The sequence below is a fragment of the Ipomoea nil genome, unplaced genomic scaffold, assembly GCF_001879475.1.
Source record: "Ipomoea nil cultivar Tokyo-kokei standard unplaced genomic scaffold, Asagao_1.1 scaffold3069, whole genome shotgun sequence".
Taxonomy (NCBI): Eukaryota; Viridiplantae; Streptophyta; class Magnoliopsida; order Solanales; family Convolvulaceae; genus Ipomoea; species Ipomoea nil.
The window spans coordinates 7,596,384-7,608,081 of record NW_017619497.1 but is presented as its reverse complement, the minus strand read 5'-3'; the positions used below and the strand labels follow the sequence as shown (position 1 = coordinate 7,608,081).

At 35.9% G+C, this 11,698-nt stretch overlaps 2 protein-coding genes across 2 annotated transcripts; one reads left to right on the top strand and one right to left on the bottom strand.

The window, feature by feature from the left end:
• Nucleotides 1–6,508: 6,508 nt before the first annotated feature.
• On the top strand, nucleotides 6,509–7,279 carry LOC109164816. Its single transcript, XM_019313361.1, has one exon. It carries the CDS (start codon nucleotides 6,509–6,511, stop codon nucleotides 7,277–7,279), a length of 771 nt encoding a protein of 256 aa, XP_019168906.1.
• A 3,069-nt stretch (nucleotides 7,280–10,348) lies between these two features.
• Nucleotides 10,349–11,446, bottom strand: LOC109164815 (influenza virus NS1A-binding protein homolog). Its single transcript, XM_019313360.1, has one exon. The coding sequence runs from the start codon at nucleotides 11,444–11,446 to the stop codon at nucleotides 10,349–10,351; it is 1,098 nt and encodes a 365-aa protein (XP_019168905.1).
• Nucleotides 11,447–11,698: the final 252 nt, after the last annotated feature.

Sequence of the window (11,698 nt, the reverse complement as noted above, 5' to 3'; positions counted from 1 at the left end):
TATTGTTTTCATTTTCATTATCATATCTTAGGAACAACTCATGAGGCCATTAATGTATTTTATGTTTTCATTCTCATTAAATTAAATTGTACTTTCCTTTCTTAACTCAATAGTCCATTAAGTGGGGATCGGTATTTAGTGTCCACAAGGAATTCACTACATTCATGTAATTCTCACACTGTGACTGTCAAGGTTCGATCTTGTGTCATTGTTCACAATCTACATACTTATGAACTAATTAATCTGCATATACGGGCACAATTTTATATTATTGGCAAAAGTGATAGGGGTACTAGGTCAATGGAATGTGGGTATGATAGTTGGGCTCAATGTCAATGGTGTGGAGTGCATAGCATGTCATTGGTAGTGATGGGGAATACGCGCTGGTTAATCCACCGAGAATATATATGCATTTCTCGGTCATGGGACAAGTTGTAACGTTAGGCTGTCTGAAGCGAGGCATGTTTGAGCAGGTGTGGACTTCAACCAAAAAGTGACTAGTTAAAATGAAAATGGGCCAAAGGTAACGCTAACCTCGACCACAACCGATCTGCTAAAGAACTTTGTGACAATCAGGACCTTGTATAGGACTAATGTAAACCATCCCACCAAATGATTAGGCCTTCATGGAACAAGTGGCATTCGTATACTTGCTGCTGAGTCCAATGATAACACGTGAAAGACATGTTGAGATATCGACATGTGTTCCATAAAACTTTCATATATAAAGTGTATTAATTAATTGGGCCATGGATTAAGGGGAGGGGGGAGAAGGTGATCACACACCTATGAAAATCTTGGCTCATTGGAAATTGAAAAAGATTGTAGGTAGAAACACCAATTATTGAACTCAACCCCCACCACACATACACTTTTGCCACATTATTCCATTGTTTGTGGGCTCGTGCTATGCCCAAAGTGAAGTGCAAAAAGGCCCAAAAAAACTAAGCCTATTGCCCAACTATAGCAGCCCATAGAGCCAGTTAGGTTATTTCAAGGTTCAAACATTATTCAAGCCCATGTATGGTCGCCATCTTATGAAAAGGCATTAAGGCAGCAATCGTTATGCGTTGGACCCGTGTCCAGCATGCTTGCTGGACACGGGTAACAATGCCGTTAGGCACTGTTATCTCCTTTTTTTTTTTTTTTTTTTTTTTTAATTTCAAACAGCTTTGTTATAGGAGTATATGTTCATAAATTTATTACTATATTATTAATAACTGTACATTCATAACTCCATAACTGTACGTTCATAACTCTATAACTGTACATTCATAACTCCATAATTGTACATTCATAACTCCATATTATATATTCATAATTTTCGAAGCTCTATGTTCACAATTTTAGAGCTCTATGTTCATAATTTTATCACTATATGTTCATAATTGTAAGTTCATAATGTTAGAGCTCTTTGTTCATAATTCGATCAATAACTGTACATTCATAATTCCATAACTGTAGATTCATAATCTCATAACTGTAGATTCATAACTCCATAACTGTAGATTCATAACTCCATAACTGTACATTCATAATCTTCGAAGCTCTATATTCACAATTTTAAAGCTCTATGGTCATAATTTTATCACTATATATGTTCATAATTGTAAGTTCATAATGTTAGAGCTTTGTGTTCATAATTTCATAATTGCATAACTGTACATTCATAACGGCATAACTGTACATTCATAATCCAAAAAAAAAAATAACGCCGTTAACGGCAAAACGCGCGCGATTTTTTTTTTTTTTTTAACTAAATGACGCGTTTTTTTTTTTTTTTTGAAAAACGACGTCGTTTTGGGCCCGTATCCACAATTCACTGTGGACACGGGTCCAGGGCATAATTTGCCTTAAGGCAGGGCATACACACACATATCAGGCAGTTCATGTGAGAACTGGTATTTATCTGAGAATGTATAGACTAATTTGATACCAAGATTATGTGGTCCAATGGTCAGTGGAGGCGTTATTAGCTCTTTGTGTTTCAGTAGGTTGAGAAAGTATATGAACAGATACTATAATGTAATAGAGCTAGTAGCATTCAAAAAAAAAAAGTATAGACTAATTTGATTTGTCCAAAATTGAAAATTAAGAAAAAGTAATGATGTATTTATAGATATGATAATGCATTTGGAACACGTATTTATCTGAGAATGTATAGACTAATTTGATTTGTCCAAAATTGAAAATTAAGAAAAAGTAATGATGTTTTTATAATTATGATAATGCATTTGGAACACTTTATAATGTATTCATGGATGATTGACCGTGTGTTCAGAATCTATAATAGTGCGCTCGCGTGTGTACTATTAGTTATCCGCACTATCAAGTACTTCCAAATGCTTTGTCATAATTGCAAAAATGTCACCACCATTTTCTTATATTTTCATTCATTTTCAATTCTAAATTGATGGATGAAATTAGTCTGTACATTTTTAGAGGGTTACTAATATGCAGCATTTTTACTTGTCAGAGTACGAATTTTTGGGATTTTACTCCCAAATTTGTCATCATCTTCTTCTGTCATGTTGTATCCTATAAGAGAATTATTATACAAAATTCAAATGTATAAATTGTTTCCAAACTACTTAACCGAAATAAATTAAGAACTTAAAGAGGCTGAATTTTTTAAAAATAAAAAAGGAAAAATGGCACTTTTTCCCCCTATGTTATATACTTATAGCATTTTTTCCCCCTCAATTATTTAAGTGGCTCTTTTTCCCCCTGAAATGTTAAATGGACATATTTACCCTTAAAATAAATATTTCATTTATTTTTATTCTCCAATAAATTATTACTATAATTTGGTTCAAACCAGATACTATAGTAACCAAACCAAAATATTCCAATTACAATTTATAATCAAAACGCGATATTTAGAGTTTATTAAAATCACGAACTGGAATGGGCGGTTCATGTTCCAAACTGAAAAAAATAAAATACATTTATTCTTGAATTTAAATTATTTTAAAATAAAGACGGTTCAAAATCGCGAACGGGATCCGGAACCGTCGATTCATGATCCAGTTTTTTTTTTTTTTTTTTTTTATTCTTAAATTTAATAAATTGAAATCCAAATATTGGGTTCTAGATCTGAATCATAACTGAAAACTTTTAATTCGATTGCTATAGTGTCTGGTTCAGTTCAAACCGAACCGTGGTAATCGCTACATATACGCAATAATTTGTTGGAGAAGTAAAATAAATAAAATGTTTACTTTAAGGGTAGAAATGTCAATTTAATATATTAGGGGAGAAAACCACCACTTTTAAAATAATTGAGGGGGCTAATGTGCTTACATAAATAATTGAGGGGGAAAAAGTGCTATAAGTATATAACATAGGGGGAAAAAGTGTCATTTTCCCAATAAAAAATAAAAAGATTAATATGTAAATTTGTAGTAATTAATTTAACTAGGGCCAAGACCTTGTGGTCTAGTGACATGAAGTGGCTCTCCCAAATGGGAGGTCATGAGTTTGAGCTCCAGTGGGGGCGGTATTGAATCTTTGTGCTTCAGTAGGCCAGGTTGAGAAAGTAGATATGATCAGATACTACATTGTAAACGGCTGCATAAGCAACTCAGTTGGTATAAAATGTTTTTGAAAATTTCAATAAATTCATTTGGGACTTGTGTTTCTGTCGCATGTCCCAAAAGAGTTTTTTATGTTAACTTTATTTAATTGTCTATGTATATGTGCAAGCACATATTAAATTAAAATACCTCAATCAAATCAAATTCAAAGCGAGTACTGTACATACCTTGAATCTTGATAGATAAATTTAAAATGGTTACATATTTTAAATGTTCAAATAGTATCATAACTAGTCGTGTTTGAATTCAAATAATATTAAATAGACGGGTATCCAATCCACTCCGTAATAATATCATTTATACCTTCTGCTATTGTAGTGGCCTGGGCTCATTCAATTGCAAATGACAATGGTGAATCTATGTAAGGATGGGAAAACAGTGATTGACGTGCATGCATTAATTTCTAGTAGTTGCCATAATTAGGGCATGGACCATCCTATATGTGTACAAATATACTATGCCATTATTATATTAGCTCGTCGATCGCCACTGCAATCGAGATTATATTTATACCAATTCTCACATGCATGCATATGTACGTCCATGCTTCTCTAATCTAACTATATATGCATGTGATGTAGCCATAATTTTGTTGATCAACAAAGAATATAATATTACAGAAAAATTTACAGTATCAATTGATAATTTAATATCGATATCTCTTACATTGAAACATTATTGAGTATAATCTAAAAAGTGTTTAGAATTGTATCATGTATAATGGACATTGCACATTGCCATCATGTGTTTAGCTCAATGGTTTAGTAGGAAATATTTGAGAGAATAGACAAAAGTTCGAACCTGAGTACACCAACATTTGGTTTATATCATTATCACAAATGCTCTGTTGGGCCTTTAGGATTGGGAACCAACCTTTTGGGAGAAAAGGTATAATGGTCACATTGTGATAACAATATTCATATACACTTGGTACATATTCTAATTTTTTTTAATATTTATTTTAATTATATTCATTACAGTTCACACTAGTATTAGTTAACACTTCACACTAAGGATAAGAATAAAGATATGAAGCCTCATAAACAATCTAAGGGGCAGAGTAATCATTAACAACAATTAATTAATCACGAAAGCATAAAGCCCTATTCAGTAGTCGGAATCTTTTAGTTATTATACTTAATAATTAGATCTTAATAACTAATCATACCATAATTATGAAGGAGGCTCTAGGGTGGATCAAGGGTCGTGGCTTCGTCAATGTTCGAGTGGAGACGGATTGCCTTGTTTTTTTCGGTCTAGCTTAATGAGTTTGATCTAAGGAAGATCGCTCGTATGTTGGCTTCATTGTCCGCTATTATATTGTATTAGTCTTATTAATAACATTGTTAGCTGTGGTTCATTTCATTCGTAGAAGTGTCAATCACGTTGCTCATTCTCTTGTTAAAGTTGAGGGAGCGTAGCTGTCTGACTCGATTTGGTTGGATGTTCTTATGAGTTCTTTTGAACTTGTTGGTTAATTAATTTAGTTGATTTGCTTGCTTTTAAAAATAACATGAGTTATGAGAGAAGTGACGAGTTTGGTACTTTACACTAGTGGTGTGTTGACACTTGGGAATTGACGGGTAATTCCATGGGTAAAGAAGTAAATTCTTTAATAAAATGTACTTGTAAACTTAGCCAAAATACTTTCCCCAAATCAACAAAAGCCTAAGTTGCTTATGTAATCAGCGAAGAAACCATACTCTCGTTTTTTTTTTTTTTTTTAATCAAATTTCAATATTTCAAGTCTATTTATAAAATTTAAAAAAAATAAAACAACTTAGATTACAATTTTTTGACAAATACAAAAATTCTGCACCATAACATAGACAAGCTTGATATATTTTCCCTCGATTAGCATAACTTTATGATATTTTGATTAGTAATAAATCATCACATCTACATCGAAAATTATCCCAAAATTGTGGAAAGCATAAAGTACCACAACTAAGAGATGACATCTTATAATTAATATTAATGGCTATTAGTTCATCAATACAGACAATATATATTGATTATTTATTTAAACATGTAAAATAGAGAAACAACTTATATGTGAATTTCACAGTTTGGAAGTGGACAAATTTGAGATTTCAGAGCGTGTGGAAGAAAAAGACATTCTATTGTAGGTATAAGAAGAAAAGAATTATTGTTGTGCAATGGGTTTAATTTCAACATAAGAAGGGGATTATAATTTGAAATTCCTATTTTACACCTCTATTATTAATTTTTTTTAAAGTTTACCGTTAGCTGCATATGGAATATTAATGCTAGGGATCAAATTCGTCACTTCGCTGATAATTGAGGGACTAAACTCGGATACGGTCATAACTTAGAGACTGAGTCGGAATTTGGTTATAACTCATGGACTACAAATGCAATTTTCCCTTATTAATATATTGATTAGTCGTAACATGAATTATTACATTTTTTTTGGCAAAAATTTGTGTGAGACCGTCTCATGGGTCTCAATCCGTGAGACGGGTAAGATATTTGATTAATGACGTCAAAGAATCGACTTATTAATTAAAGATTTGATTCATTAATCAAAGATCTGACCCGTCTCACGGGAATTGAGACCTGTAAGACGGTCTCACACAAGTGTTACCCATTTTTATTGGTTACATGAAATAAAGTGTTAATGATTTTTTTTTTTTTTTAAAACATAAAATTTAGTATGGCATCTCAGGTTATTAATTTATTTTCTCAATAAAAAGTTTGATCATGACGTGGCATGTTGAGGGGGAATGTAATGCTGGCTTTGGATCTTCACATCACAATAAATATTACTCCTCACTGCACACTCCAATGGAACCAACGCCAAATCTCATATATTTCCCTCCTCCATCTCTCCGCCGCCGTCGCCGCCGCCATTCCCCATCTGAAAACCACTCTCCGCAGTCAGTATACAAATGGGTAACTGTTGCGTTAGCCCCACCACCAAAGAACCACCGCAGAATTCTGTACGGAAAACTCTGCCACCCCACCACCCGTTGCCGGAAGAGGAGATGGTCAAAGAAGTCCTCTCCGAAACCCGCACCATTCGCAAGAACCCACCGCCGGTTCCTGCGAATGGGTCCCACCAGCCGAAGAATTCGCCGCCGCCGCCGGAGAAGCGCCGCGAAAGCCACGACAGGAAACCTTCCGCCGGGCTCTCCGGCGAGATTTTCTCTCCAGAGATCTGCAGCACTCGCAGCGGGAGTGTTCCTATGACCGGCAAGAGAGATCACGAAGCTGACGTCATGGTAGAGGCCCGCAGGAGGTCGCCGGCGAGGGTCCAAAAACGGTCCGTTCATGATAAAGGCGGTGTCGGCCGGTCGCCGTCGAGGAGATTTGAACCGTCCCCCGGCCGCGCAAGATCAAGCCCCGGGAGGGATCCCGGCCAGGGCTCCCCGAGTAATGTGTCAAGGATGGAGAACGGCGAGATCTCCGGCGGCCTGAGGTCGAGGTCGCCGATAATGCATGCGGAGAACGGAAATGCAAGAACCGGGTCGGGCCGGAGCCCGTCGGCGAGGAAAACGGGAAGATCGCTTGAACGAGTCAGATCCGAATTGGGCGACAAGAGCCGGAGGTTAGAAGAAAGCTATTCTAACAGAGACAGTAGAGAAAAGTGGCCCCCAACATATTCTAACGAGTCCCTGGAAAATCCACTTGTATCCCTGGAATGTTTCATTTTTCTTTAGGAACTTCTTGGTTAAATTGTAATACCGTGGATGATCAGGGGCAATTGTGGTAGGTGGTGCCTTTCTTTTTTTGTTTGTTTATTTTTAATGTCCCCGGTTTTGTTTTGTTTTGTTTTTCGTGTCCTATGTAATTAATTAAATTAAATTAAATAAGAAGTGAAGTGATTTTGGAGGTGAAAATAGTGAATTTTACAAAGTGAGAAATTTGTAAATAATAATAATAATAATAATGAGTCATGTCTGACACTTTTATCTTATTAGTCACTCTTTATTAATCACTACATGGCGTGCTATTACGGTCGAATTAACCAATTCACGAATAAATCACTAGGTTTTTGTCTCCAGAAGCGCCCGGTGGGCGCATGCACACCACGCGCTAGGCTGGTGTAAAACAACCTGGCCTTTTTAATTATTTTTCACTTGTCAACTTTTTTTTTTTTTTAATTTCCTTTCTTTTTCTTATATTTCTCTCTCTCTCTCTCCTCCCTGTTACTTGAATGGGCAACCTAAGCAAATTTGAGATGATGTATGGATCAGTTCAACGTGTTTCGAGATTAAAATAAAGTTGATAACTTTTCGGTGAGTGTCTCTACCTAATATTTACGAGGATTGCGGGTGATGGCTTATCCTCCTTAGCTTCAAGGGCTCAACAATTTATGTTGGATAAGATTATATTCTTGGTGTCTCTTGAACCTAAGAAAGCTCATGTTGTGCAGTTGATTTTTTTTTTAATTGTCTAGATCCCTCCTCATATTTGATTAAAAAGAAGTAATAAGTATGAAACATTAAAAATGTAAATTTAATAAAGACAAAAAAAAAAAGATTAAACGGAAAAACAAATTGGAAAACAAGGTAGCAACAATGATGCCATTTCAAGCAATATAATGGTTGTTCACAATAGTGAAGAGGTTGCAATGTAATAGCATGACCAATGGTATAACATTTTTTTTTTTTTTTGTGTTTTTTTGTCATAAAAGTTGGAGCAAATCAGGAGAGAAAAAAATCAAGTAACGATACATGCCCACTAGGTGTACAAGTCAAAAATCAAATAATGATACATGCTCACTAGGTGCACAAGTCACGCACACGTACACTTGACTTTCCCTTTTTTATTATTAATTTTGACAATATTTTGAGGTTTAGCATAAGCTCAAATCTCATCCCTCCTCCCTCCTGCCTCTTTCATGTTTAAAAAAAAAAAAAAAAAACTTAATGTGTCTATCTATGGTAAGGTTCATTTGAACCAGAATTCATGTTTTCAAGTGTTGATAGTAGGCAATTCACATTTTCAACTATTTATAGTTTGACAAGAAATAAATTAGATGAAATGCAAAGAGAAAAATGATTGTCATAATGATTTTTCTATACAAGAGGGAGTTTAAACTCCCGATCTCTTTTAAAGAATGAGAGTGTATGACCAATCACGGCAACCAAGCTGATTATTGTGTTTATCTATTAATACAAGTAAAATGTAGCCAAATTGAATGAATATTATTGAGTTAGTATACCATATCCATTATTGAAGGGCAATTGCAACATTTTGGTGGCCTACGTGCGGTTGTGGCATTCCATCATTAACAATACATAAGTTGAATAGAAACATAACTAACTTTAGAGTTTAATAATGTTATATAATCATCATACGAGATAAAATGTTCACGAATTAAAAATAAATGGTAGTAACCATTTTTAACTAAGATACTTCTTAGAAATTTCAATTGTCTTTTTTTATTTTTGACAACACATGTTTCCATTATGTCGAACTATATCATGAACCTCATGAACTCGTCCATATGCTTATGAGGAGGTAAATCAAGTCAATATAGCTTCGAGATTTAACATCAAATTGTACACTCTTGCGCACGAGAAAAGGCCAATAATACAAACTCAAACATTTAATATTCGTGGATGGCAAATTAAAAACCGAACCCCACAATGCTGCTGAAAGCCAAGTCTCAAGTTTCGAGTGTCTTCTTTTAGTAAGCTCAACTTTACGTGCAAGCTAAATCCGTCAAACTCATTAACAATATCTATAAAAACTTCTAACTTGTCAATCAAACTCGACCATCACTGTTTTCGTAACTCAAATTCATATTAATCTACGTCAAATTCAAACTATATCATACTTAGACACCCACACGCCCTAACTAAAAACATGTTTATTTATTGCCACCATTAATCAAGATACACCATGTGGGAGTGACCCAATGTCTTTACCATATTGTTCCCAACCCCTTGGATTAAGTGTGGGTGGGAGTTTAGATAATTGCATAGGACAAGTGAAAATGAATGTAGGCATTGCATGTAATGTCCCAACAGTACTACGTAAGTGACAACGATAATACGTACGATCCCTCCGAATTGTCGATTCATCAATTATTGTTGCAAAAAGTGGGAGTTCATCATAGGCAGAAACACTGATGAGTGCAGTACATTTCATGGGTTTATAACATCTTTAATTACTGTTTTTGGATTGGTCTGTCGTTTGCTTTCTTGAATATAATGGTGATTGTTACCACTTTACAGAGCTGTAGCGCAGAGGGGATGTGGGAAAAAGTGGCTTAGAGATCCTGGTTACATCACTTGTGGATGGCCACCTTAGCTTGTACAAAGGGGAAGAATGAGATTTTTTCTATTATTAATTTTTTGCGTGCCCATAAAAGGGCCGAGTGGTGAAACATAACTAGTTCAAATATTGTACGTCAACACCTTTCTGATTGAGCTAATGTGGTTTGCAGAGAATGCTGGTTATTACACAAAAATTAAATTTACCCGGTAGAAATCATCATCGAATAGTAGTTGCAGGTTTGGACTAACACCCAGGCCATCCGTTGTTTATTTGTGATATGTTGATTTCTCATTAGTGCAATTTTTGTTTACGTCTTTTTAAAACTTCTCATTTTTAATTTTTTTTTTCAAGGAATAATATAAGCATTTAACATTTTATATTCACGATAAACGTTTATATTAAAGCAAGCTAGATTTAAAAAAATATCATGATTTCGTTACATGTCATGATGTCTGTCTAGAATCATGCAACGACTTTCTAGGAGTTTTAGCTTTTAAGATTTAAGAGTGGTGAACTACACAACAATGGCTACAAAGCTCCCTTTCTCCATCATATTGTATTGGTTCAAAACTCTTCCATCTACCTTCTGATGTGTCAAAAGAATGGACCATTGATATTGTCTTTGATGGCTCATCAGTCGTTCGATAGCCCACCAAGAAGTAGAGATGAGACCCCAGCGGGGCCATTGTCAAGTATACTCGTTCAATGGGCTGCCCGATTTCCTCGCATGGAAAAAATCTCTTTTGTGATCCTTCAACCATGTACCAAATGTTGAGTTGCCCATCATAGGCTTCAATGTGACCCTTCCATGCAGTAAGGCAATCCCCGGAGCTAAACAACCTACCATCCACGTCAACAATTTGATTAGGTGGCACGTCCAATTGCCACATCCCTGCCACAAGACCCCACTGATCGCTTGCCACGTCATACACATCGGCCGAGCAACGCTCCACATATTGCATTCCCCCTTCCACAAACCCACCCACCACATAGATTTTTCCTTGCCACGTCACACCCACACACTTGTATCTTTTCCTAGTCATGTTTTGTAGTGGGACCCATTGATCCAAGACGGGATCGTACACCTCTGCAGACGAGATGGCCCTAGCACTGCCCAGCGTGGACTGCCCTCCTGCCACGTAGATCTTGTTGTCCCAAATGGTACAAGCAAAATTATAGCGCGGTACATTTAGCGGTGCACATTTAGACCATTGCCCACTAATGGCATTGTAGTTGTATACTGAAGGGAGTATTTTCACATCAACATCAAAAACCTCTTCAGATCCATTCCCATTTTCGGTTCTATCTTTCGAGCAGAGCCGGCCACCAATTATGTAAATCGAATCTCTGATGGATACCATGGCGAAATCTTTCAACACATGGTTCTCTATTAGGTCGGGGATTTGGCTAACAAAGCTCAACGTGTTATCAGAAGGATTATAACACGCTATCCAATTAGAGACATTGTGTCCTGCCGGATCATTCGAGCAAAACGACGCAAATATGCACCGCTTTGACATGGAATTTTCCGGCAACCTTGACGGCGGCGGGAAAAAGGGACGGGAGCCCACAGGGGCGGCGGGTGCGTGGATCTGCATGTATATATGATGAGTGGCTATTTGGTTTGTGAATTGTTAGCTCCCTAAATATAAAAAGAGATGAGAATTAGGCAGGCGGAGACTTCAACGAGATGCTATTTGTTAATATCGTCATAATAGTTGCTAACATAGATCAAGACAATACACATTAAGTTTAGGATACATCGAAATACTTTTATAGTACAAATCCAGACGGCTTTGTATTGAATGATGGTTTATTGAAAGTATCCTAGTTATCTTTGATTCACATGA

Bases quoted from the DNA above. Each gene is read 5' to 3' on its own strand.
- LOC109164816 (XM_019313361.1), top strand. From the start codon at position 6,509: ATGGGTAACTGTTGCGTTAGCCCCACCACCAAAGAACCACCGCAGAAT.
- LOC109164815 (XM_019313360.1), bottom strand. From the start codon at position 11,446: ATGCAGATCCACGCACCCGCCGCCCCTGTGGGCTCCCGTCCCTTTTTC.